The sequence below is a fragment of the Pipra filicauda genome, unplaced genomic scaffold (genome assembly GCF_003945595.2).
Source record: "Pipra filicauda isolate LSUMZ 115617 unplaced genomic scaffold, ASM394559v2 scaffold31_size4109673_pilon, whole genome shotgun sequence".
In the NCBI taxonomy this organism is placed as follows: Eukaryota; Metazoa; Chordata; class Aves; order Passeriformes; family Pipridae; genus Pipra; species Pipra filicauda.
In genome coordinates, this window is record NW_024104443.1 from 748,184 (window position 1) to 775,638 (window position 27,455).

Here is a 27,455-nt window from a genome sequence, read left to right on the forward strand (position 1 = left end):
AAGTTTCTTAAACACATTTTCTTTTACTGAAGTGTGACCTCTGTTTTCACAACCCCTGCAAATCTGGCTTATTCCCTGTCTCCTATCTTAGAGAAACAGCCTCAGCTGCTTAAAGCATTCTCTGTTTCTGAGCAAGTCTGCAGGGACTGTCAGCTTTTCATCGACAAAAAACAAGTCAATGTTTCTCGGGTCACACTCAAAGTTGCTCTTTTTTTCCTCCCAACTGGTCCATTAAAGCCTAAAATATCCCACTCTGGACAGAACCAACCTTTTTCAATTTGTTTTTAACTCCTTTGAAGCTGCATGTCTGAAGCTGCCTTATCTGCAGCATTGTTTTGCCTTTCCCACTCAGGACTTCTAACATCCTCCTAAAAGCCTCTTTGGCTTTAACTCCATCTTCTCACAAACAGCTATAAAGAATTCAAGAAGAAAACCAAATGGCATAAGAGCCATAAAAAAGACAGATTTTTCTCAGTTTGTATTACAGTAGTACTAGTTGGCAAGGTTATCCAGGACTTCATTTTTCCCCCTCGCTGCAGCAACTGAAGACTGCTGAAAAAAAACGTGACTGAACACACATGGCTGCCTAGGATGGTTCTTTTTACCAGTTGTCTGTCTGTCTTCTGCAGAAACTAAGTCAGGGTGGTGAAAACATTCTCAGCTTGTCTATGGCTAAGGGCCCAAAAACGTAGTGGAAAGTACCATCCTACAGCTACAGGGATGGGAGGGCTGAAAAGGAACTAAAGAGGCAATACAGGGGAACACCATGTTCCTCAAATAATTACCACTTGCACCAGAGAGACTTTCCAAACCACAGTTGTGACAAAAACACAAAGCACTGTGAGGAAGCTGGTAGTGGTACTCTCAGATCTTTTATTTTTTATGTAAGGAACTGCACGTGCCAGGATAAGCAACATGTCATTAAGTTAAGCCCCACACACAGAGTACAACTGTGCACTTGCACATGTGTGTGCACGTGCAGATGTTCTCCATAAAACTGTGTGTGCACCCACTCAAAACACACACACTTTTGAACACAGGGAAATGAGATTACCAGGAAGAGGCGACATGAGGACTGAAGGAGGTCTCTGGAGTGCTGCTGAGACCGGTTTCTTCTCTGTACTGTAAAGTGCAGAATCTGCTTTCTCACTTGGTGCACTGGACACAGAAGACCTGCAAAGAGACACACTCTAGTAAGCAAACCACTGCACTCTGCCTGAGCTAAGTCATTTGATGGTATTCTAGTTTTCCCCTGTTCTTCCTCCACATAACCCTTAACTTGTACATGTCAGGGCTTCAGATTCATATATTAAGCAAGTGTACTAGCAATCTGTTTGATAGCAACAGCAACCTGTTTTTTTCCAAAGAGTAATTATTTTACTTTACTTCTACTCATTGCTATGGAAGAGAAAATGCAGCAGGATATGGAAAGACTCCTGTTGCTACAAAATTCCTTTTAGTTGCATGCCCTTTGACTTTTCTCAGGAGCAAGCTCTCCCATGTCTTTGTTGTAACAATGGCCTTGTTCTCTTTCTCTGCCAAGGAACCCACACTAAAATTCTGTTAAACAAATACTCCTCTCTTCTAATAAAACCAATTTTGCTACTGCATGTTGCAGAAATATCTACCCCTCACTTACCTCTCCTCAAGCAGAACTGTACGTGCTGAGTGAGCCCTGAAAATGGACTGAATGAACGTCACAATCTCATCTCTCTCCTCACAATCAGAGGACAAGCTCAAGGAGTCTGACATGGAAGACACGCAGGAGTTCTGCAAAGCAATCAGATTAAAGAAAACTGACCTTTTACAGATTGCACAGAAGCTTGACAGAACCTTTCACAATCTTACTCCTGATTGTGAAAGTGGCAGCAGAACAAATATTCCCATCTTTTGGTCTGCAGTCTTTAAGGTTCTGTAGGACTAAATCAGCAGGAAACGCAAATCTGATCATCATGCAAGCTTTGAAGAACCAGCATTCAATTAATGAAAGAGCAGACACCTGCAAGGAAAGTTCATTTATTTTCCAGGAAGGAAATCTTTTGAAGATGAAGGAGGTAAAGCAACCTTCATAATGGATCTATCTTCTGTGCTATCAAGCAAAGTATTCAGTCCTACTACATGGGGCCAGTTTGCCAAAATAAATTGCAACCAGGTGGACAACCTGGATGGAGAATTACAAATTAACTTTGGCCTGATAAAGGTCCAAAGGATGTTTATATAAATTGGCAAATCATTTACAGAAACTGAATATTTAATTGGTAAGGAAATTTTTTCATATGCAGAACTAAATAATCTGAAGCAAGCTGAACATGACAGATGACACTAAGTCTTTGGTTGAGCATGGCACATCAAGACTCCTTTATTTTTCAATCTAATCAAAGATGCTTTCCAGATTCTTATTTCTGAACTTCAGTGACAAAAGTTTATCTATTACTACAATGATCCAGTAGTGAACACTTGAGAGCAAGTGAAGTTTTCAATAGCACTCTGAATTAAGGAATGCATTATTAGCTGATGGGAGAACCAGAATAAAAGAGACCCAATTACAGTCCACAACACTGAGAATTTATAGCTTTACTTCTGAGAAAAAGTGAGAACTACAGAAGGTGGAAAAGGGAGCCCAGGGAACGAGCTCAGTATCTTCCTAGAATTACAGTGGAGTTGCCAACCACCACATTAAAACAACATCACCAGGTGATTCAGAGAATCAAGCCTGGAAGTGCAGTCCTTTACACTGCAAACTAATGGGATGTTGGGATACCCATTTGCCCCACAATTACCTTGTTGAGAGATTTTGCTTCATGGGTCCCATTATTCAGTAACAGTTTCTGTCGAGCTAAATGTCCTCTGAGAGCTGCCTGCAGCACCACAACTGCCTAGCAGGGAGAGAAGGAAGAAGATATTAGCTTCTTGGAAAGATAACCCACAGACATACACCTTTGGGGTCACCTCCAGGGTTTAAATTCCATCTGGGAGGTGCTCATGATTGCTCCTATCAAATGCAGGTAAGTTCCAAGTGCCAGCACCAACCAATACAGCAACATGTTCCCATTTCCATATTAGGCTCTGGCTACCCAGTGGGCTCTGAGATGCTCTGGCACAATCAAAAAACCAAGCCAAGCCTGGCAGATCATTGTGGTGATAACACTGAATGTAAGTCTTTCCCCTCCACTCAGAGAGTTTACTGGGTTGTTGTCTACAAGAAGCATTTAGATGTAAAGACTAATTTCTGAAAGTGGGATTTTTAATGTTCTAGAAGAAACAAACACAAGATGCCACACTGGGCTATTGGAAAAAACAGTTTAATCAAAACCTTTCTGCAAAACATTTATGAAGAAGTGACTTTGTTTGACAAACTTGCCAATTTCTTCATAATACTCCGAGATATCTCTCCTTAGCAAAAACTTCAAATCCTACTTCAAATCTTTCTGACGATTCATCACAGTAAAAATTAAAGCATTATTAGAATTATCTAGTTTAGAAAAAATTCCTGTCTGTCTGTATCAAAATTTTCAGAAGTACATTCATCTTGCAGAAGGTACTAAGTAAGGAAAATCTGAGACCAAAAGAGAATCACTGACAAGATATATGAAACACAACCAGGATGTCAGAAGGAAGATTATAAGCCAGCCTGAAGAACAAACATCACTGTGGTAAAAACATCTTTGAAGTTATTTGTTTGCTCTTTGATACAAATTAAATCTGTTGTACTGTTTTGTTGGGTGTAAACAGACTTACCTCATCCAGAGCAATTTCTTCTTTCTGAAATGAAAGATGCTCATGTTAATGCCACAAGTATATATGAGCTTTATCTAATAAAGACATTCCAAATATTCCCCAACAATTAAAACACACAGAAAATACTTGATCCAACCCCCAAAAAAACCTCAAACAACAAACCTAAGGAAAAAAACCCTTTTCATCTTTTAAGACATGTGGACAGATGGTAAAGAGTAAAATTCAGAGGGGCATGTCCTCGCTGTTCCCTGTTAGGACAATCTCACCTTGGTTTTGTACATCTTCCAGTGTCTCTGGATGATTTTGGCTGCTTGTTCTTCCCTGTGATCTTCTTTGCCTTTAACTGTGCAGACTGGTGAAGACTGCAAAGGAGAATCTTTAAGTAAGTACAGTCAAGACACAAAGCTGTGAGGGAGACAGGTTACTAATGACTCAGGAAAATCAGCACCAGAGTTCATCCTGCCTGCAGGGCAGGAGGAAGTTCAAGAGGAAACTCTTAGTTCTGAACCCTGCTCATGTTCAAACCCATCATCCAGATGAGTGTTACAGTGAAACACAGTCCTGCCCCCTTTTTAGCCCTTAGCAGAGCATGGGAATGGAAAAGTTCTCATCTCCACATACTCCTATTTTTCTATGCTTTGCTAAGGCACAGCTAACTCACTGCTTTGTTGATCAGAAATGGTTTGTATGTTATGAACAGACTGAGAAGAAATGTCAGGTTACCTAATTTTGCAGTTCTCCAGGAAAGACAAGTATTAATTAACCAGGGAATTCTCTAATGTCTCATCCTGGCAACTGTAGCCCCATAATTATCTGCTTAAACTTACTGATTAGTTGGCCTTGTCTGACACTGAGCAAACAGAGGGTTTTGTGTAAGTTGGCATAACTCTACTCTTCTATCTTGAAGAAATTAATTAGAGGACAAAGAAAGAAACCAAGAACAAAACAAGATTTTGTTCCAGTTATTTCTTCTGAGGTGTGGTTGCATATTCCACCTCTCAACCATTTGATCCTTTTGATCCCTAATTATCCCACACTAATTGTCACATCTCACTTGCCAAACAAAAGTTAGCTGCAAGTTTAAAAGACTAATTTAATGTATTGGTGTAAAATTTTAAATAGAGGAACAAGAGATTTTATAGACTCTAAAAAAACCTCTTGATTTCATGAAAAGGATTTATTTATAACCTAAAAATGCCGAGTTACAGGCTTAAGTTTAGCAAATGGATCATGTCATATTAAAAATGACAACCTACTATTAAAATGAGAAATTGGTAGGAACTTAGTAATAATTACAAATAATGGGAACATTTCAATAAATGGATGGTTACTGGCCAAGAATATATATAGTCTGCAGAGGAAAAAAGGAGCTGTTTGTTGGCTGTTTTTAAAGACTCGAGTTATTTGGTATTCAAAACATCCTCTAGCATCCATCAGCCTATAACACAAAAAAAGACTCTAAAGAATTGCACAGTATATCAAAAACCAGAACCCTCTTAAGCAAGTGGACATTTTTATTCATATTTTTTACTACATGTATTTCAGGGTCTATTTATTTTTAAGTGCAATCAAAATCCCCAGGAATAATTTCCCAGTAGTATTTAGTGAAATGAGCTTAACATGACTGCACAAAAAACCCCCAAACCACACACACTGTGTGTCTGTACCTTATGAAGATTTTCCATTGTATCTTCTGCCATTTGTCTTTTCTCTTCCTCCAATTTTGACTCCAGTTTCTCTACTTTCTGCGTCAGGTTCTGGATTTCCTCACTATGGTTGGAAAAGTAAAGATATTTATAGCTAGAAGTTTTCTGATGTTCTTGCTTTGAAAATACTGAACCTATTTCATAACACTTGGTTGCTTTGGGCTTTTTTTTTTAAGGCCAAAATTGGAAACTTCTCAGGATAACAATATCTATTCTCATAGTAACAGACATGTAACATCAGTTCTCAAGTTGTGACAGCACAGCCTTATGCTAAAATTAAGAAGTCCCAAGGTTACAGTGGTACTCTTAATACTATTAATAATACATCTAAATCTGCTACAGTTTCATATTTGTCAGTCAAACTCCTTTCTTACAAAACAATTATGAAGTCACCTTTTTTTGACACCCTCACACAGGATTATTACTCACAGTTATACAGAATACATGGAGCAACTGGAATGACACATTGGCAATGGTCTAGGAGCACAGGCTAAGGTAAAGATACAATTTTTCCTTAGAGAAAACATCTCTGAGCCCAACATGGTAGCTATTTCCATTTATCTTATTAATTTTTATTATAATTTAATTCTTATTTTTACTCTACTCCCTAGTCTTCCACTTCCTCTAAAATCACTCTACAGAATTCTTCCACCAGTAACTTACTGCTTTCCAAAACAGTTCTGCTTAAAAGAATTCCCAGCTTCTTGCAGTTCAGATGAACTCCTATGGATTTTGAGCCACTTCAAAAGAGAATTATACTTCAACAGTTTTTTGGTTCTGAAAGGATCTACTAACACAAGGTGTGATACCTTAAAGTCTGTTCTTCCGTACTCTTTTCTTCCATCTTACTCTGCCACTTCTGCAGCTCCAGCTCCACTTCAGCCTTAGCCTGCAGTAACTGCTTGATATCTGATCTTCGAAGGAATAAGGAAATCTAAGTGATACTTAAGGCATTCATGCTTCCACAAAGTAGTTCTTTTTGTTTAAACTTCTAAATAAAATGGCTTTTCTCGAATTTGTAAAGTAACTAAATGCTCAGTTTTTCCTTCTAAACAAAACAAAACACAAGCACACATTGTTCAGAAGGAAAAGGCCTCCTCACATGCTCTCACTATGCATCTTCATTCAGAAGTGACACAGGACAAATCATGTTGAAAGAAACCCACAAACTTTTACAGCACAATATACTTGCAAGAAGTGCTGCATAAAGAGACACAGAATCCATCAAAGGGTTTTCAGCGCGGTTGGCAGAAAAATAAGCCTTGAAAAACGTGTGAGAAACAAGTAGAAATTCTCATTTTCCACCCTCTGACCTTTTTTTCTGCAACGTGATTTTACAAAGAGAGTAGGATTAGAAGATGCATTTGAAATAAAAGCTGAAGGGACCCTCAAAATTAATTTTCTTGCTGAAAAATGTGAAGTACTTATTACATTATTTCATAACGTGATCAGAAATAATAATTCACACCTACAAAAGAACAACATCCCAGACAAGAGTCACACTTACTCTTTACTGAGTAGGAGATTTTGAAGTGCCTTCCTGTCACTCTTCAGTTTCTTCACTTCCCTTTGGAGACGATGACATTCCTCAACATGGTCTATATATTGGGGGGCTGGATGATCCAGGTCTACAGAAGGTGAAGATGCCACAGCAGGCAACTGTGATGAATCACTGTCTGCTGGTGACACCCTGGTGCTCTCCATGGCACATACTTTCTAAGCAGGATAAATTTACATGGAAAACACAAAAGAAAAAAAAAAAAAAAAGGGGGGGGGAATTCAAATTTACTGTAAAAAAATTTTAGTTAGGCCATGAGAAAGGATCAAATGAAAGTTAATTCTAAAACGTGCATCTATATGTGACAAATATGATCAAAGAAAACAGGGAGGAAGGGCACATGCTACAGACATCAGTTTACATGTGAGGCAGAGCACACACAGCTGATACACTGAGCAGTGGCATGCCAAGGAAACAAGCCAGTGGTTCTACATTTTCTGCTCCAAGACAGGTAAGGCCACACAACCACTTACCTTTTCCAGTTCCGAAATCCGCCTCACCAGCCTCTGTCTGCTCCACTCACTATAATCTAAACACAATAACAAAGCTTTAAACACGTAGCTACATCAGTGAGTCAACATTGTTCTCGCTTTTTGAAACTTCTGTCCATACAGAAAGACCATCTGAAGACCTTTGAATGCCAACTTTAAATATATACCAATGGAAAAAGGAGAATGGGCTTAAAATATGTGACTTCTAAACCAATTAGCTCAGAAATCAATATAAACCATTCACATTCATCAGCTTTCAACAACTGAAAAACAGTTTTTCAGTGCAATGCTAAATCCTCTAGTGATTCCAGTTCAGAATTCTCAGGCATAATAATAGAGGAAATGCAGGTCTGACTGGAGCAGCACATTCAGAAGTCAGACTCCTGTGAGGAAGTTCTCATTCCAACCTTTGCCACTCCCAAATCTTCACCTTTGTAATAACTCCCTTATTTCTACCACTGCAGGGTCCTGCTCCCAAACGTCTTTCAGCTGTTACCTAAATCCCTTGTCCCACATTCACCAACTTTTCAGCACATACTTTTTGTTTTACTGGGAGGAGGAGAACTGCTCAGCACATGATCCAGATCTTCCTTCAGCCTCCGATTCTCAGTCTGCAACTCCTTGATGTTCCTGGACAATCTCAGGACAGCAGCATTCAGTGCCTTCAGTCGCTTCTGGGTATCTCTGCCCTCTGTACTTGGAAAGGGGGTCAAACCAGAGAGTTAACTTTAAAGCACAGAACAAAGAACCAGTGTTAAAAAGAGTGCAGCAGCCTCACTATTCAAGTCAGCTGGCTAAGTTAATTGTCTCAGCTCCCCCCAGTAGCATTTCTCAACATCTTTTACTTGGGAAGTTATCTATTCTTTTAGCAAAAAAACCCATGCAAAGACCATCTTGCTCAACACTTTGATAATTGTTTTAATTTGCGTCAAAGGAAGAAGATACTTTAAAACTTTGAAAATTCATTTACTACTTTCACTTCCTCCCCCACTCTGTTTCATTAACACATCAACAAGGGTGCTGTATGAGTGTTGCTTATTTTGCTTTCTGCTTGTTTTGTTAACCACCTTTATAAAGCTTTACCAGCACCCTGAATCTGATTTAAAAACCACTTATCTTCAGTCAACTGTGAGACTCCTCCAAAAAACTGTTCAGCACAGAGACCTGCGTGCTCTAAACTGCTGTTGTTCACCTAACAAACAACCTGAGACTGGGAGAGAGAGAGGGCTGTACACACACAGAACAACTCTCTAACAAATCCAACACACAAGTGTGTTTTCAGATAGCTGGGAATGCTGCTCTAATGTAAGAAAAACTATCCTTGCGTCTATAAACCCCAGAGAAATTTCTTCATGTAAGGTATGTTTCAATCAATCAGAGATTTGAAACAGATTTGAAGAATTCAGCTAACAGGGGAATAAAAGACATCAGAAAAGGGAAATAGAAAAAAGAAAAGAGAAAAAGGAAAGCCTGCTATGTGTTATAACTACTTTAAATATGAAATATTTGTTCTTCATTGCTAATGAGAAAAATCTTAAAAAAATTACTTCTAGAAATAAAGGTCTGAAATGACTGATGGATCTAGTTTTGGACAAATGCCACTACCAGTGACAAACACAGAACAGTTTGTGAAGGAATCTTACATCCCACCCACAGGAATAATTACAAGGTAAAGCAGGAGACAGCCTACAGTTGGCATATCAGAGTGAGAAGCTGAATTTGATCTCCTTTTTAGAAATTAAAAGGAAATGAAAACATAAAAAACCAAGGCTGTCCAGATGTCATGGATGACTGTTCATACAGCTGTCCCAGGCAGGAGGAAAAAAAGAGTGAAAACCAAAACACAACACACCACCAAAACCAGGCAGGGACTGAAACGATAGAAATCATAACCATACCACTGAGTGACACTATTTTAGGCTCATCAAAACCTAAATTAAAGAACTGCAGACCATTTTGAGGACTTGAAAGGCTGCCTAGTTTCCAGCTACAATTGAATTCTACAGCTTCACATATAAATAATCACACTTTAGCATTTACACTGAAAACAGGAGCCAAATGCCATTCACTTCAGCCAGAAATAATGTAGACAAGCATCATGAAAGAAACACTCTCCTACAATACTTTCTATGTGCCAGAGCCCTGACCTTCAACATCATTTATTATTTCAGTGCTCGGCCTCTCAAGCAGAGACTGACAGTCACCTAATGGAGGGAGACTGCCCTGACCACTGCTTTTTGAAGCTATGAATAAATGAGGACAAGGAAGAGACCTGATGACTCATTTTCACCTGTAAATAAATTAGGTGTGATGGCTTACAGCCTCAAGAGGCTGGTCACTGCATGCCTGAGCCAAAAGAGAGAATTATTTTTTTAAAAACAGTGACAGAACAAATTGCAGTTTTTAAGCCACAAGTAACAGTGAATTAGGGAAACACAGGCAGTATAAATAATGACTCTAAAGAGTTCTCATATGTTTCTATCAATCTACATAATTACACCCAACATTAAGATGGTTGCCTGTAGTTAACATGAGGAGGTCAAGCATACTTTGAAGTGGTGGGGTAACAAATTTTCCTATCCCACCAGACACTCTTACCCTCTTCTGAGTTTGGACAACATGCACTTGCATTGATGCTTTTAATTTGTCTCTTACTGGGGCTTTGTCTTCTGCCTTTGTGCTTTGATTTTTATTGCTTCTATAGACTGCTCACCCTCACCACCACTGACACACCCACACACCAGTGACAAGCACAAGTTTCTCTCACAGGGACTTACTAGTCTGTCTGTCTGTACTAAAGAAAAATAATGTTTACTCCAAAAACCCTTTCTTTGCAGCACACACCCTTAGAGCAAGATGCAGAACTGACTCAAGAGTAAAATGCCAAACACCCAGTGAGTTTTTTTTCAATCACCAGTGATGCCAGAATACGTGTGATTATGGGGGAAGACGAATTTTATTTAAGAAATAAATTCTCAGAGCTTTCATGTACTTCTAAAATAGCTCTAGTATTTTTCCACATCCACAAAATGATTTATCTACAAGAAAAAAAACGTGACTGAGACATATGCCAAGGCTGTGAAGCCAACCAAATTAGTTTCAAAAAGCAAATCCAGCAATCTAAATGACAAACTGTTCCCCTGTAGTAGTTTTCCATCAGCTACAGTAGTACATGATGATATATCAAACACATATATGCAAATATTTGCCTCAAAAGAATTAAACATACTTTTTCCTCATAGTCTCAGACTTTGCCAGGAGGAGTTGGAGGCGATGAACCTGTGAAATACAGATTCCATTAAGAAGCATTAGCAATGTCAGCTTCCACAGCACAGATTTATTCACTAGGTGAAAATCAGAACAAGACTTTGGGTAGTAGCAAAGGTAACAATGCTATCACTGAAAATCAGGCTACTGTTACACTGGCTTTCATCTTGACAGTACACTTAGGGATGTACAGTAGTTTCTTTATTTGCCCTTTTTAGTTAACATGCTCAACTTACTGAAGGAAAACATTTTTTCAGCACATGCAGTTGGAGCTATGAGAATATCTATGAAAATAGGTGCAGCTAAGCTGTAAGAAACCTATCTAAAATATTCCCTTTATATTTGGACTCAACAACTGAACAGCTTCCCCTCCTGCACGCACTGAAGGACCTGTCAGACCTACCTCTTCATAGTAGGTTTCCATAGCTAACCTCACTTCTTCCAAATTGTTGGTCTTCATGTCTGCCTGGAATTCACTGAAAATAGAATAATACAAAAAATAACCCAGTCAGACCAGCAAAGACACTGCAGTACCTGTTGGTTCACAGTTTCTGGGTGGGTGTTTTATAATTGCTAATACATTCTTGCAGTTTATTAAAATGTCTTAAGGAATATAAGAACACAAATGCAAAATAATATGGATTTCCAATTTTGTTTATTAGCTCATCCAATTCATGCCTCTACTCCTTGCCCCCACAAAATCATACTTAATAGTGTTGTCTTTCTCCTTGCACTGCTGTTCAAGCTTGAGAATATTCTGCTTTAATCCACTGACCACCTACAGAAAGAATAAAACACTCATGAGTCCTTGAATAATCTGTCTCTTCACATAAGTTCTATTCCTCCACAATCTTGCCCTGCCTTTATAAATTGTACCTAACAAGACATACTTATTCCTACATGCTTCAGTACTTAGTAATCATACATATCTGCTACCCTGTGAAAAAGAGAATGAAATGATCTAATGAAAAGATCTAATGAAATCAGATCCCTAATTTGTATCTGTGGTAACGTCACCAGCTTAAGAATATTTATACACAATTGTAAAATAAAAACAACTTTGCCTATTACCTTCCTATACCTTTGCCTATTCAAAGCAGCAAATAAAAGGGAGAATACTCCCTAAACAGACTCAAGACAATGACAAAGAAAGCTCCCTAAAATAATGTTAATTCTAGATCTTTGTTACTGGTTGACAAAGCACCAGTACTTTACCTGACTACAGAGATAAAGGTTACATGATTCCCTAATTGCTTATTTTTTCTCTACTTCATTTTATTTTCAGTAGTGTTTCAACTTGGCAAGAGGAAGAAGGAAAAATGAAAGCAGAAATAATGAAGAAACCATTACCCATCCATTATCACTCTTCTTTTCTAATAAAGCTCGTGCCAGCTCAGAGCCCTGAAAAACAAGACAGAAAGCAAGTGACCAACCCTGCTACTTTATTCTATTGCTGGCTCTTCCCACAGAATTTTCCAACCTACTCATCTCCACAGTCACTTCACAGACCAAATTCTGAAGTCCCTATGCTCATTATTCAATATTAGCACATTTATTGTAGATCTGCACACAGGAAGTGACAGCCACGAGAAATTCAGTGGGATTCAAGTCTAAGTCTAACCACAAACACTTCTCAGCCTTGTGGGTCTGAAAATAAGGCTGCTCTTTTGCTTCCTGGTCAAGTCTCAGGACTGACTGCATGCACTGGTCACCCTGCAAGAGGTTAACTCCCTTCTGCTCTCAGGCAAAATATTCAGAAAGTGGGCCCCTAAAGAGACAGCATTTTCATTGTACCTTCAGAAATTACAGGTATCTTTGCTAAATGAACTTATCTGCACTGCATGGCATAATCTTCCTTGGAACTGAGCTGAGATGCACAAAAGAAATCCCTTTGCACCAACCAGCCACCTCTCATATTCAAGCTCATCATTCCTAGGGGTCAACATGCAATAGACTTGCACTCTTCTGTCCCACTTCTATCCCCCCAAGAAATAGTCACCCTGGAAGCATCCAACAGTTGTTCAATCTGTTTATCCTTCCTATTGTTCTCCTGTTCCAGTCGACGGAGCTTCGTTTTCATTCGATCTCCCTCATTTTTCTGAGCTTGTATTGTCTAAGAGAGGGGAGAAAAATTGAAAGCACATTTCACATTTCAGAAATAGGAACACACATTTTGATGTCAGTAACAATCCAATGACGATGGTGACAGTGAAGCGAAAGAGAAACAAACAACAACAACAAGAACGAAAAAATACCATCCCACTGGAGCAGGGCTGACAGATCAGGGAGGTGACAGTCCTCATCTTTCATACACTGCACTCACCTCAGCAGACAAACTGTTAAAGTGTGATCAGTAAATGGGTAATGGACAGGAAGGTGAGGGGGAAAAAAAAGGAGGTGGGGGCAAAGAAACCAAAGGCAATGAACCTTTTTAGCATCCAGCTAGGGCCATGGTTGGGGCTCAGCACTGGCTACACTTCAAGGCTTCCACATCCAGCACTCAGAAGCATCTATCACACCATGAGAACAATGAAACTGCCTCAGTCTGACACAAGTTTTAGTTAAGCCTTACATTACAAATGCAAAAAACGTGGTGGATGTCCCAGTTGTAGAAACCAAAGTATTCTGGAGCAGTAAAGCCTGGGCACCTTCAGGTGGAGGAACGAGACTGTGAATTTTTCTGTGAGTATCAGAGAGACTGTACCTTTTTCAGTTCTATAATTTCATCATACATATCTTCTTTTTCTTTGTAGTCAGGAGTTCCAGGAATGTAGCCTACAGAAAGGGGTATGTAAAATAAGTAGATCCAAAAGAGGTATTTTTAACTTGTCAGGAATCTTACAGTTAAAGAAAAATATCTAGAACAGCACCAAACTGGAAACTAGGCTTTTTTTTTTTTTCCTAGAAGAAAAATCAGCAAGGAAATTAATTTTAGAAATGGAGGTGAAATGGAAGTGTAGCTATATGAAACTTCTGCCAGATTTTACAGCCAATTTCTCCTAATTACTTCTCTCTGGTGCTATATTAAAATATCTATCTCAAGAAAGATACAAACTCCACAGAAGACTGAAGTCTTCTCATCCCAACAAATCTATTATTTACAAAAATTTTCTACAAGGTGTCCAGAATCCACTTTTCTCTGTATGCTTAACATGTGATAATCTATCAACCTCAAAAGTGGCCAGAAACTGTGTATTACCAGTAGAAATATAGGTGTCATTTTAAATGGAAGTGGAATTTTTAAGTTCACAGTTCTGCTTTAAGAAAAGCAGGATTAAAGTTTGCTCTTCTCATAAAACTCATTTGATCTTAACGTCACAACCACACAATAAAACACTTTCTAGAGAAGAAGTGAAAGGAGTCAATTACACAGAATTTCAGGCAAGCAGATGGTTTCTATCACTGGTTCCTAAACTATGTTTTGCAAAGTCACAATAAATTGTCTACAGCTGTCCCATTGAACCATATTATACTTGCAACATTTTCAGCTGCAAATGCATGGCAATTTGCAGAAGTTCTGAAAGCTAACAGTGATTCATTGCTCAAAAAAAAAAATAAATTGGAAACCCCTGCCTTAACCAATTTAGAAATTTCAAAAAGTATCCCAGGGATGATATTTTGACACATATATTTTAACCAACTGAAATGGCTCTTGCTTTATTGAAGCAAAGATCTTAAGTAATGTGTGTTTTTACAGAGGAAAAATATCATTAACTTTTATCCACCACACCACTGCAGACTTTACCATTACTAGAAGAACGAGAATGTTTTGGCTTCTTCATTCCTAGAGCTTCCTTCAAATATTCTGGAGTGCTACTGGAAATGTTGGTTCGCATATGCCCCACGTCAACATCTGATTTCAGAGGATGGCTCATTCCTGCCAACAAAAATGGAACAAAAATGCAAAAATCAGGGCTAATTGTGAATTAAATGTGTGGATTTATTCTGAGCAAATGCAACATAGAAAGCTCCAGATGCTGTTAATTTTTCCCTCTATAAATTCCAACACTCAAGATCAGATAATTTCAACCTCCCAAATAAATAATAGTGAAATGACTTCCTATGCAAACTTTAATCAAATAAAACTCTATTTTTTAAGAGTTTATACGTTAAGCTGGCCACAACCCCCAATTTTATCCATACATGCAGATCTAATTTCCATACTATTACCTTGTTTCAGTGATTCCAGCCACAGCTGCCTTGGCTTTTTTACAGCTGCACTCTCTGAACATGCACTGCCCGTTCCCTGCAGAGATCGCCAAGCTGCAGCTTTTTTGGGATACAGTTGTGTGCTAGAGCTGTAGGGAGACTCTGGAGCAAAAGAAAACATCTTAGTCCTGCCTTAAGGTCACAAAAATTCTTGTTGTCTTGTGCTTCAAAGTTCTCAGACACAGTCCTAATACTTATAAAATTAGAATTAACAGTGTACTACATCCTGGCTTGTACAGAGTAACAGGACACTCAAAAAAAACCAAAACCCTAAAAACACTGTATAGAAAAAATAGAATTCCAAAAAATGAAGAGGCTTAAAAAGAGGCATAATGACAGTAGTATGACTCAACACATGGAAATATTTACATGTCCAGTTTGGATAGGCAACCTTAAGATACCTGCACATCTAAATTAATGTTGTTAACAACACTTTAAGGTAAAGTCTTCTTTGAAACGTTCACTGGAAGCCTAAAAAAAGAGTTAAATGGAAAAGTATAGCAAGAAACAAACTTCAGAAAAGAAAAGGACAAAACCCATATTAAAAGTGCAGATCTAATAATAGCATTGTACTTCTAAGATTATGTGAATAAAAACCCCACCAACAAACGAAACAGAGAACTGCTAAATCCACACACACATATCTACTGGGTGGCAGGGAACTCCAGTAATTCTACATTGCAAGTATCAGCATTTCTCCAAAACTACAACAAGAAATTCAGAATATTTGCCAATAGAATGAATAACATGATAAAAAAGTAGCTTATGCTGGAGAATCAAGAACTACAGCTATTCCATAAACTTCAACATTTAGCCTATACAAGTAGAACTTGACAAGTTTCAGAACAAATCTCAAATAGGTGTGCTCTGCACACAGCAGTGAATAATTCTGAAGAGAAGAACAAGATGTTGTCTCAAATAAATACTTCAGTTTCTGTGAACAGCAGAAGGCAAAATTTTGCAACACTTACTTGGTGACTTGGGAGGCTTGTGAAAAATCTTCTTCTTTAACTTCTGAAAGAGAAACATATTTTTATGATTGAAAATATTCAACTCTTAAGATTTCTGCACATAATCTCAAAATTGGCTCCATTGTCTGTGTATGTCTTGTATTCTAATAAGACAAAATCTTGTCTATAGAAAAGAAAAACAGAAGCATTAAGTATATGCAGATTTGGCCACATCAACAGTCACCACGAAGGTAGTGCCCACTGAAGTTTGATGCCACAGATAAATAGCTGACATGAAAACTCACCATTTCTGTGTCTGACTCACAGGTTATCACAGACAGGCTGTCATCTCCCTGGGAAAGACACAGGAACTGTGACATCTGCTGCTAAACAACTGGTTATAATACACATCCAGAAAACTTTATATCATTTACTATCACAACAAAGTGAGAGTGCAATAAATCCAAACAGTAAATGTCATCACCAGATCCTCTGTTTCTCTTCCATTTCATTTCTCAAATGTCAAATGGATGAGATAGGAGTTTTCAATTCTTTCTGATAAAAATAAGCCATTTGTCAAAAACACTTAAGTTGCTGAGAGATGGCTGTTGCAAATCCCAGCATCACTTGCTGTAACACAAACGGTCCTGTGATGTTGTGTAAGTCACTTCAGTCATGAACCATCACAGAATGGTTTGGGTTGGAAAGGACCTTAAAGATCATCAAATTCCAGCTCCCCTGTCATGGGCAGGGACACCTTCCACCTGAGTCACAGTGACTTGTGCACTGCAGTGCACAGCTGAACCTCCAGCTGGTTCTGCCTGAATTTCTCCACCAGTTAAGCTGCAACTCATTCACCTGTTCCCTTCCCCACTCGTTTGTCCTACCCTTGCCATGCTGTGGGATGGTTCAGTTCCCACATTCAACTGGAGAAGTGATCAGGCCGAGGGAAAAAAACTCAAACCAAAGAAGATGACAAGTTTCCCTGCTTCTCAAATGTAACCATATTCAGAGCAGAATGGAAATTTCCACTTTGCTTTCAAGTTATCTGGATGCATTCTGCCCTCACAAAGACCTTTTCCACTTGCTGCTGACTCCATGGCACTCACAGCACCATTCTTTGGACAGATGCTGATCCGTGTCTGTCAGAGGCAGGGGAGGGGGTGAAGTGGTTTTTGAGAACCCTGGTTGGCAGAACAGGAGCAAGGATTGACCACAGAGCAGGTAAAACAACTTTCTGTGCTGGCTGAGAGGAGGCAGGTCTGTATCTCACACACCATGCCACACAGTTTTTAATTTCCTGAGGTGATGCTCCTTGCAGCACACTGATTATTTTTGTTATTTTAAGGCCTCTCACTCTGAAATATCTCTCTCCCCAATTGCAGCTATCACACTTGGAATCAGAGAACGTGGAAGGCGCTCAGCCCTGATAAATGGTAAATAACAAAACATTCACCAGGACACAAACATGCAATAACAAACCCATCTCTGTCCTTGGAAACCTTCACGACCTCTTTGCTCCTGAAAAACTGGCCCAACTAGAGCCACCCATGACAGGCAACAAAGGAACATGGGGGCTCCCAAAGGGGCTAAAAATCTCCACCTGGCTGCTGAAGGGGTGGGAAACGAACACCAACACAGAATCACAGGATCAACTGGGTTGGAAAAGACCTCTGAGATCACCGAGTCCAACCCGTGCCCGAACACCACCGTGTGAACCAGACCATGGCACTCAGTGCCACGTCCAGTCTTTCCTTAAACACCTCCAGGGACGGTGACTCCACCACCTCCCTGGGCAGCCCATTCCAATGTCTAATCACCCTTTCCGAGAAGAAATTCTTCCTAATGTGGAAACTAAACCTGCCCCGGTGCAGTTTTAGACGATGCCACCCCCACGCCGTGCCATGGACCGGCTAGAGAGACAGAGGCAGGACTCAAGAGTCTCTCGGGCTGGAGACGGACCAAGCCATCCTCCTCCCACTTACTGAGGGGGCTTTGTCCCGGCCCCGAGGGAGCGCTTCGCGGGCCGGGCCCGGGCTGAGGCAGGCCTAGACCTGGCGCCTCCTCCTCCTCCTCCTCCCCGCGGCTCACTCCTTACCAGTTCCCCCTCCGCTGCCGCCTCGCCGGCCCCGCGAGCCATGCTGGGAGGGCGGCGGGGAGGCCTCACGGGGCGCCGGGGCCGCGGGGGCCCCCTCGGGCCGTGTCGGGGCTGGGGGCGGCCATGGCCCCGCGGCGGCACTTCCGGGTCGCGGTAACCATGGCAACCACCGCGCGCCGGAGAGAACGAGCGCCCCCCTGCGGCCCGGGGTGGCGGCGCATGCGCAGAACATCGGCGCGCCTGAGGGCAGCGCCGGGTAGGGCTCGGGCTGTGCGCGGAGCGCGAGTGACACCAAGCGGCGCCGCGGGGCGGGAAAGCCGGCGGGCGGCGGGACAGCCCCTGCCAGGTTCCGCTCCGCCAGCGCGCCGGGAGCTCCTGCGCGGGAGCAGCCGACCGAACGCGGGCAGAACGCGTCCACATCCCGCACCCACCGCCCGCCCGCAGGGCGCGCGAGCTCCACGGCCCCCACCGGGGCTCGGCCACGCCCCCCGACCGAGCTTTGGCCACGCCCCCTTTGCGACACTCGCGGTGCGGCCGCGCCGGGGCCGGTCCCAGTGCTGGTCCCTGTTCCTGTCCCGGTGCCGATCCCTGTTCCTGTCCCTGTCCCAGTGCCTGTCCCTGTTCCTGTCCCGGTGCCGATCCCTGTTCCTGTCCCTGTCCCTGTTCCTGTCCCGGTGCCGATCCCTGTTCCTGTCCCGGTGCCCCCCGGCCATGTCCGGCCCCCAGTCCTGGTTCGTGGCCCGGGCCCGCCACCGCTTCGCCATGACCCGCGAGTGCGCCGTCCTGCTGCCCGGCGTATGCGCCGCCCTGGCCGACCCGCGGCAGCCCGGCCTCGACGACACTTGCCTGGAGAAGCTGCTGGACTGGTTCCGCAGCCTGACGTGGTTCGGTGAGCGCCGGGGGCCGGGCCGAGGGGAGGGAGGGCGGCGGGTCAGCACCGTGGGGGAAGGTCCATCACGAAGTGATTTGGGTTGGAAGGGAATTCTGGGGATCCTGCAGTCCAGTCCCCTGCCAAGGCAGGGCCACCCAGAGCAGGTGACACGGGAACGCGTCCGGGTGGGATTTGAATGTCTGCAGAGAGGAAGACTCCACGACCCTCTGAGGTGCTGTCCCCTCGGAGACACCTGAAAACGCTGGGCTTGGACCCAAATTCCTCAGTTCTAAGAGTTGTGAGGGGTTACCTCAGCTCAGGGAATCACCTCAGTGGGAGAGGACAGTCCTGGCAGTGACCTGCTGTTCTCTGGCACCACTAGACCCGACTGTGGAGCTGGTGCAGGACAACCCGTGTCTGACAGAGCTCATCAGCTCCGTGCTGGCCCTGCCTGAGCCCAGCCCCAGCATCCTGTCCTTCACCCTGCAGTTGGCTGGGATACTCGCTGCCTCCGAAAACCGCTTCCAGCACCTGCAGGTGAGTCAGCTACCTGGGATTATGGGATAACTCTGCCTCCGAGCAGTGACTGTACAACACTGAATCCCTGGACTGATCCTGTAGATTTAAACTTCACTAACATGTCATTTTCCCTCTATAGTAGGTTGACAGGAAGTTTCTGATTCTCTGCAAAAATGAGAGAGCTTTATAAAGCCCTACTTTCTACACTAAAATACATTAATAGTACAAAACCCAAAAGGCTTCATTCAGGGAAGAGATGTGTACAAGTGCATAGAGCAGTCTAATGGAACTGATAAGTTCCATTCAAGTTCCATTCCATATAAGTTGATGTATACCAACTCATGATATACAGAAGTTGTCTCTAGCACCTGAAAAACAAGCAGTTTTGGTACTGAACAACTCTGTTGCTTAATCCCTGAGAGAGCCATACGTTGAGTTTAAGCCTGGCATTCTGAAATTTTTCTATTTTCGTGGTACTTCTAGCAAGAGAATCTTTCACTACACTCGATACTCTTGACCTGGAGGACAGAGCAGCCTCCCCCCTCCCCTTTAGCCCCTCTGCTCACCGTTTCCTCTGTGTTCTGCTCTGGCCTCAGCAGGAGAAGCTGCTGGGGAGGCTGTTTGGCCAGGACGGGCCCCGGGGCCGTGCAGTGTGGGAGGACGCGTCGGTGCGCAGCGGTTGGGTCAAGGGAGTGCACAGCATGGTGCACCACCAACCTGCCCTGCACTTCCTCTGCAGCGGGGGTGAGTACTGCCAGCTCTGCTAACTCACTCCCCAGATTCTCTGTGTCCCTTCCATTCCAGTCAGGTGTTTGCTCAGATGTCAAATTCCAGTTGCTCACATGTCAAATGAGCGAGACGAGTCTTCGTTTATTTAAGAGTTAAAATAAGCCATTTGTCAAAAGCACCAAGGTCATTGAGGATCTGCAAACTGTTTTCTTATTTTGTTTGCTTATTGTTAAGGACTGGCTGACTTTGAGTAGAGGCTCCAAAATAAAGGATAAGAAACTCCACCACCACCATTTAAAGCTGTGTGGTACCTGAGTTAGTCACACATGGCTGGAGTTCAACAAGGCTCCACCTCACCATAGGAACGCCGTTGTTTTTTCCTCCAGTGACTTGTTCTGTTTTCCCACAGGAGGCATGGACGTGATCTTCGCTCTGCAAGGGGATCCCAGCCTGTTTGTGGCTTCAGCTGCCAGTCAGCTCCTGGTGCACATGCTCACCTTCTCTGTAGAGTCTGAAACATCTAAACCCCTCAGCCCAAAGGACTGTGAGTGGCCAGCGTGTGCCCAGATGATTAAAAAGCATGTGGAAGATTCCCTTCAGTCCGGCTCTGCCTCTCACATCGAGCAGTCACTAAAGCTGTTAATCAGCTTGTTTGGCAGTTGTTATGCTGCATGGACTGAAGTGCTTTGGTCAGACATAGCAAAGCAAATAGAATCCTTTCTGATGGAAGAGACTCTTCAAGCACAGCACATGCTGGCAAACCTTTTGCTTAACGTGGCACGGTAAGGATCTGGCACCTTGGATCCCGTGGTCAGATATATCTGTTTTCCACTGTGTAATAGGATATATAACTTACACTTCTTTCTTCTCAGGTCCCCTGTGTTTTGTGACACTGAAGGCAGTTTTTGGGCATTAGTAACTTCTGCTCTGGAACACTTAACCCCAGTACAAGCATGTCCTTTGGCAGTGGGACTTCTGAAGCTCTGCAAATGGTAGGACTTACTGCAATGAAATTTTTACACTCTGCATATGTTTCTGTACTAAGATCTCTGCTGTCTTTCCAGGAACTGTTTTTGTCCTCATTGCATTTTCTGTTACATTGTTTAATATGTGAGACTGGTTGCCAAGAGTCATGCCAGTAACTAACAGACTTCAGACTGTACTGATAGTAAGGATAATACAGTTTCAAAGAGAGAGAGATTAAAGGAGCCAGTAGCTTGTAATGTGTATACTCTTGCATCTTACCTACAGCCAGCCAATTCCAGGAAGAAATAGCAAACTCCAGTAACTATACTGCCAAGGTTGACTGAGATGAACACAATTTGGCTGCCTGTCAAATCCAGTAGTCTGTTCCATTTTCCCTTTCACAAAAACCCTGGCTAGTGTAAGAGCTTTCACTCTGTCCAGCAGAAGTAGGGATCTGGAGACTCTGGAGACAGTTGTAGAATAAGTGAAGTTAGAAAGAACCTGTAGAAGTGATCTAGTTTAACCTCTTGTTCAGTGCAGGGTTCACTTCAAAGACAGGTCAGGTTGTTCAGGGCCTTCACCCTTCAAACTTCAAATATCCCCGAGGATGAGGATTCCACAGCTTCTCTGGGCAACCTGTTCCAGTTTCATTTCACTATGAAAAGTATTTTCTGTGTACCCAGTTGGAATCTACCTTATTGCAATCTAAGATTCACATCTTGTGCACCTCTGAGAAGTCTGCCTGCACCTGCTCCATAACTGCCCTTTAGGTAGTGAAAAAGTATCAAGAAATCATCAGATGAATACAGCATATACAGATTCTGGTTTACAGGCTAAGTAACACTTATGTTTTAAGATAGAAGGACACCATTTTGTTGACAAGAAACACTTCCCTCTCAGCCTCCTTCTTACACAGGATCCCACTCTCTATTTGCATACCTTGATAAAGCTCCTTCTAAATTCCAGAGCCATTTCTCCTCTGCTTTCAGTTCACAAGGGAAGCTTGGAAGAAGGCTCAAACTGTGATACTGCTTCTGTTGCTCTGTCATTGCTGGCTTGGTTAAAAGCCTGCATAAAAATCATTATCCTGTTCAGAATTTGGGGGCAGACATTTGGGAAGGAATTGAAGTGTTCTTGTTTTGGTAACTGCTATTTCCTCCTTGAAGCCCACAAGATGTGAGGATTCAGGCACTGACTGTTCTACTTCAGCCAATGGACTGTATTTTGAGAGCAGCCTCCCAGCCTCTGGAATATGCAGGTACAGTTGTGAGAGAAAAGTTAGAGGCCAGTCTGCTTGCCAGCATTTCAAGGGTCTGGTGCAGGCAAAACTGGAGGTGAAAGAGTAGAACAAGTCAAGGACAGTAGCAGTGTTTGTGATAAAGTGCAGCATCCTACTGACAGTTGCATTTGAAGGGATATTCATACTACATCACTGAATATCTTGATTAACTTTGAAAATCACAGTCTTTTGTACTTAATAACAACTTGAGCTCTTCCCTTCTCTGGTCCTCTAGGTTTGCTGGATGAGTCTGTTAGTGATCCTGTCACTGTTGAAAGTCTTCTGTCCTCCAAGACATCTTGTGCTGGTCTCCTGTGTCAGACCTTGGCTCACCTGGAGAAGCTGCTGTCTTTGGTAACATTCAGAGAGCGGAAAAAAGCCTGGGGATCAAATTGGTCCTTGAAAGACAGTGTTAAGATTGGTTGCAAATTTTTGCAGTCGAGCTTTAATAGAACATGGAGAGGAGCTGACAGTGAGGGCTTCCATAGATTAAAGAAATTAGCAAATATTAGCAAAAACCTTTCAAATATGAAAACAGAACAATACTGAGGCTTGTAAAGAAGGACTGCATGTAAGTTCTAAATCCATCTTCACAAGCTTTGTTACCATACCTCCTACTGCAATTATTGATGCAGTGAAAAAAAACAAAGATAATTTTTTTGTACTTCTTAACATTGTGCTACCTTAAGAACCCTCTAGAAATTGCAGATTTCACTCCTTCCTGACCAAAAACTCTTTGTACACACTTGGAATTTTTGCAGGAAACTCTTTTCTTTTTTTTTTTCTTTCTCACCCATTAGAAACATTTAAGAGTGGATTTACCCTATGTGTCCTTGCTTCGCTCTCTCATGGCAATATTACAATTCTGTAATGGCCTCCTGAGTCCTGCTTCCCCTCTGGGAACCACAATAAGCCGAAACTTGATCAATTGTTTCAGGGTGCAAAAGTCAGCTCTCGATGTCCTTGCAGCACTCTCAGAGAAAAAAGGTGAGTTAATCATCGCTTTCTCCTCCAAAACAGTTTTACAGTCCTGAGTCTTTTGTATTTCAGCAGTTGAATTGGGATTGGGATGCTCCTTCTCTCAATGTTGGTCCTTTAGTTTTGTTTTCTCGGTTTCAGACTGTGACACACTCATAGGAAGTCTGTTTGATGTCCTTCTGGCATACCTGGAGAGTCCAAACACCAGCCCTACTGTGAGTGCAGAACTAAGGAGACATCCATGTCTAATAGCTTGCCCCAGTGGGATGTAATCCTGAGAAATTGTCTGACCATGGTTGTTTCTTAGCACAGTTTGTATCAGAATATGGAGGAGACTTGTCTTGGTTCTGGATGGCTTAGGAAATAGCTAAAATTGTAATGAGAGAGTAACTGAGCAATGCAGTGAGTGTTCTTGAGAAGACAGGAGCCATCACATCTAAGAGTAGCACTGACAAACTCAACCTGACACAGCCATGAAGTATTGAATTCTTTGCATAAGGGAATTTGTTTTCTTGCTTTGTCTTGTTCAAATGACTCCAATGAGAACCGCAAATCAAAAGCTGGAGGTACTTCAGAATAATAAGTTGAGAACAGGCATTTTCTGCGTGTTTGTTAGAAATTATATATATAAGCACTACTTATTTGTGGCTTACTTCTTTGTAAGTACTCATTTAGTCTGAGAATTGCTCCGTAAGTTTAAGGCTAAAATGAGTTTTACTTCTAATGGCATAAAGGCAACACTGCCTCCTCCTGTAGTAAAATAAATCTGCTTTACATTGTTTCAGGTTCTAAAGAAAGCCTTTCAAGCTACATCCAAGTGGTTGGTGCGCTTGCAGGAACTGTCCTGCTCCAACAGTCAGTGCCAACAAACTGAGAAGATTTTGGAAGGTAATTAAACTATTTGAGACAAACAGCAGCTAGTAGCATATATGAAATCTGCTCTTCCCTACTTATCCTGCTCAAAGCATTTAGGATTGACTTGTTCGCAATTATGTTAAATTCAAGTTTAGCTGCCCAAATAGTGCTTTGAAGCACTCAGGTAGAAGCACAGAGCAAAAGGGATTGCATCAGACGAAGGGACGTGGAGGTTGTACAGTGATGGCTTCAGTAAGGCTTGTTACCTTTCGTGTCCATTCAGGCTTGTCACTTGGCTTTTACAGATGTGTTTGTGGTGCTGCAGAAGCGTTTGTGCTTTCCTTGCTGGGAAGTAAGGGATTCTTCTCTGGAGTTCCTCACTGCCATGATTAAATGCTTGAGAGGTAGGTGCAAAGATTTAACAGTTCAGATTGAAAGAGTACTTCTTTTAATGTTGTGAAAGTCAGTCGGGCTGGTAAAGCATCTTCTGACCTGTAACTGGAGGGCTAAGAAAAGAAAGAAGTGTCAAGATTTTTACTCTTAGATCATGATCAAAATCTGACAAAATTATTAATAAACTTATCCTGCTTTTCTGTTAAACTCAGATTGCTGTGCCTGCCTTAATGGCAGTTTTGGTGAGTTAAACTGAAGGGTGTTGAGACATGTATGTCAAGGCAGGTGACAGTGCTTAATGGCAGATAATACTTTCCCCTTTTTCAGTTTGCTCTGCAGTGGAGCCTGGTTTCTATCAGCAGGCTGGGGGCTGGGCTTTAGAAGGCTAAAAACATAGACCTGCTTTGCATGCCCTGGATTATTTACTGGTTTTCCACTTTACTGCTAGCTCAGGCTCTGCAGCAGGTAGCACTGAAGCAATGTTAATTTTCCTGTGGTAGCTCAGTGATGGTGGAAGTTGTCAACTGCTGTTGTCCCCAGGTCACAAAGGAAGCATTCAGCACACTCAGCTGCATTAGCAGTTTACCCTGCAGCCCCTCTAAGTGCTGCTGTTCCTTTTGTTTTCTCTGCCATATGCCTTGACAACAAGAAAGGAAGACTACTTTTTCTTCCTTTAAACAAAGGCATAAGTTTGATGAGGCTCAAACCATGTCCCCGCTTGCCCGCAGAAAGTTTTTTCTTGCTGCTAAAACAACTGTAAGTGCAATTTTCCAAGTTCCAATGTCTAGCAGAGCTTGACTGAAAGTCACCAAGCTGCTGGGAAATGGGGAGCCTGACACAGAGCATCTGTGCTCTTGTGAGCAGCTGCCTGGTCTCTGCAGAGGCTCTTCTCACTGGCAGCTGTCCCTGCAGGCAGTGGGCATCCTTGTATGACGCAAAGAGCTGTTTGCTTTGGAAACAGCTTCATGCTCAGAGAGAATAATGCCCCACTTCTTTGGCTTGCTGTCTTGTTTACAGACCAGGATGGGTTCAGGCAGTGTCTGCTGTCCTCAGAGGTGCCAAGGCTTACAGAAAATCTGCTGGAGGATCCAGAGAGCTACGTGCGGGCGAGTGCTGTGACTGCTGTGGGACACCTGGCCTTCGTTACTTACTTTGCTCCGGAACCACCTGTAGCAGGGAATCAGTATAACAAAGAGGTATGATAACTTCCTCTGCACAAGCAGAACTACCCATCAATGCACTGCTGTATTACTTATAACTTTTTTTCACAAATCATTTGCAGGCTCATGCAGGCAGATTTAACAACCAGTAGTGACAAGATTTTGTACTTCTGCTGTTCTTGTTTCTTTGCATGTTTCTCCCCTCACTGTGCTTTCTCTTTTGTCTTTTTGCATCTAGAGCACTGTAGCAAAGCTTCAAGAAATCTTGTCAACAGACTCTGAGGGCTTTCCTAGGAGGGCTGTGATCAGCATCTTCACCAAGTGGCTGAGAGAAGGCTGCACAGCTCAGCTGGAAGACACAGAGCAGTTCGTCTCTAGAGTCATCCAAACTGTGGAGCATGACTTAGACTGGGAAGTCAGACTTGGTGGTTTGGAACTGGTTGAAGTTTTCTGTAGCCAGACCATTTGCCAGCTTGGCCTTTCTGAGTGCCCCTATGCTCCTGTCTCCTCTGCAGTCACCAGTTCCACCCCTCAGAACGAGCTGCTGAGGGTGTTCTGCCGAGCAAAACTGTTCGGCTTTTTGTTTCGATCGTTGTGTGACTGTGACAAACCAGTGGGGCAGAGAGCCTGTGACATCCTGATTGGCCTAAGAGGGAATTTCTATCCAGTGAGTACTTTGGAGAATCCACAAGAGATTGAAGATTCACCTGCAGGACGTGGCATTGCCTGGTTACAGAGGACACTAAGACAGGGTTCTCTGGCCCAGAACTTTCCCACAGATGGTGGTAACGGGGTGGATTTTCAAGATCCAGAGAGCATGATGGTAGCTTTGGGTGCAATAGACTTACTAGAGCTACATGATGAGCTAAATAAAAGTAGTGACCATGTGGAAGAAAGCCCTCAGTCCCTCTTACAGGACATCCTTGCTACTATGGGGACAATAGAGGAGAATGAAGTCGACTGTTATTGAAGACATTTCTTGCTCTGAGGGAGCAGTGCTTAAGCAGTTTTCTTCTGGAGGAGAAGGGTGCTTTTGCTAGCTGTTAAATGGGTTAGAAAATCTTTAATACTGATTATTTTTTTTTGTTAAAAAGTGTAGTTTGCAATAAACGGTGGTTTCTTTTTCAAAGTAAAAACATGAAAATTGCATTTGTTCTTTTTTTTTAAGACTTTAAAAGGTCTTTTAAGGAAGCACCTGACCATGCCTCCGTAAGGAATCATTTGAAAAAAACAAAACAGTGACTGAAAACAAGTTGTGGGCTCCTTTCAGAGCAAGAGTAGCTAAAACTGATGAAGACTGGTTTTGACCTTTAGAGCAGAAGGTGGGATTTAAGGAGTAAAAAGCTGATCATGCTTAGCCTTACAAATTGTCTCCTGTAGACCATATACTTGTTTGATCTCAGCAGCGACAGTAACGTGCTGACTTTGGTTTTAATTGAAGCCATAAGCAAGTCCATTTTGCTGATTTTTTTTTTTCAACTGCTTCTCTGTTCCTGAAGCACTGGGATAGTTTCTTAACTTTTAAGAGAAACTGACACCTGCAGCTTTTTCATGATAAATTTGATCTATGCTTAGCTTTGGCAAACAATCAGAAAACAGCAGCTAGAGTGTGAATGGCAACACTTTTCTGAGAAAAAGTTGCCAATTTCATAAAAACTCAGGAAAGACTAGTTTGCAACTTACTTCAG

At 42.2% G+C, this 27,455-nt stretch overlaps 2 protein-coding genes across 9 annotated transcripts in view; one reads left to right on the forward strand and one right to left on the reverse strand.

The window, feature by feature from the left end:
• IQCE (IQ motif containing E) overlaps window positions 1-18,151 on the reverse strand; it is a 29,816-nt gene extending 11,665 nt beyond the window's left edge. For 3 of the 7 annotated variants that reach the window (XR_005564430.1, XR_005564429.1, XM_027738475.2), the window contains exons 1-21: window positions 18,018-18,150; window positions 16,225-16,272; window positions 15,941-15,983; window positions 14,931-15,071; window positions 14,506-14,637; window positions 13,465-13,535; window positions 12,760-12,873; window positions 12,111-12,161; window positions 11,468-11,538; window positions 11,164-11,236; window positions 10,723-10,772; window positions 8,032-8,189; window positions 7,476-7,531; window positions 6,952-7,160; window positions 6,254-6,358; window positions 5,406-5,508; window positions 4,005-4,100; window positions 3,739-3,762; window positions 2,781-2,876; window positions 1,640-1,770; window positions 1,055-1,173 (exon numbers count right to left, since the gene is read on the reverse strand). Coding sequence is in view for 5 of the 7 variants with exons in the window: in XM_027738475.2 (XP_027594276.1) it covers window positions 1,055-1,173; window positions 1,640-1,770; window positions 2,781-2,876; window positions 3,739-3,762; window positions 4,005-4,100; window positions 5,406-5,508; window positions 6,254-6,358; window positions 6,952-7,160; window positions 7,476-7,531; window positions 8,032-8,189; window positions 10,723-10,772; window positions 11,164-11,236; window positions 11,468-11,538; window positions 12,111-12,161; window positions 12,760-12,873; window positions 13,465-13,535; window positions 14,506-14,637; window positions 14,931-15,071; window positions 15,941-15,983; window positions 16,225-16,272; window positions 18,018-18,059 (1,933 nt within the window). In the remaining 2 variants the exon portion in view is untranslated. The other 4 variants (XM_039383657.1, XM_027738476.2, XM_027738477.2 and 1 more) reach the window with 3 other exon arrangements.
• A 512-nt stretch (window positions 18,152-18,663) lies between these two features.
• On the forward strand, window positions 18,664-26,827 carry BRAT1 (BRCA1 associated ATM activator 1). Of its 2 annotated transcripts, none has more exons than XM_027738472.2 (13): window positions 18,664-18,906; window positions 19,271-19,425; window positions 20,004-20,151; window positions 20,546-20,918; window positions 21,009-21,128; window positions 22,269-22,360; window positions 22,617-22,735; window positions 23,182-23,368; window positions 23,501-23,574; window positions 24,145-24,247; window positions 24,520-24,618; window positions 25,625-25,803; window positions 26,006-26,827. In XM_027738472.2, exons 1-13 carry the CDS (start codon window positions 18,729-18,731, stop codon window positions 26,735-26,737), a joined length of 2,559 nt encoding a protein of 852 aa, XP_027594273.2. In that variant the 5' UTR covers window positions 18,664-18,728; the 3' UTR covers window positions 26,738-26,827. The 2 variants fall into 2 exon arrangements, with proteins under 2 accessions (XP_027594273.2, XP_027594274.2); XM_027738473.2 differs by having other exon boundaries at window positions 20,007-20,151.
• The last annotated feature ends 628 nt before the right edge of the window (window positions 26,828-27,455 follow it).

Excerpts from the sequence above, each read along its gene's own strand:
- BRAT1 (XM_027738472.2), top strand. The coding sequence starts at position 18,729 with ATGTCCGGCCCCCAGTCCTGGTTCGTGGCCCGGGCCCGCCACCGCTTC. Across the intron at positions 20,152-20,545 it reads GCACTTCCTCTGCAGCGGGG|GAGGCATGGACGTGATCTTC; the intron begins GTGAGTACTGCC and ends GTTTTCCCACAG. Across the intron at positions 20,919-21,008 it reads CTTTTGCTTAACGTGGCACG|GTCCCCTGTGTTTTGTGACA; the intron begins GTAAGGATCTGG and ends CTTTCTTCTCAG.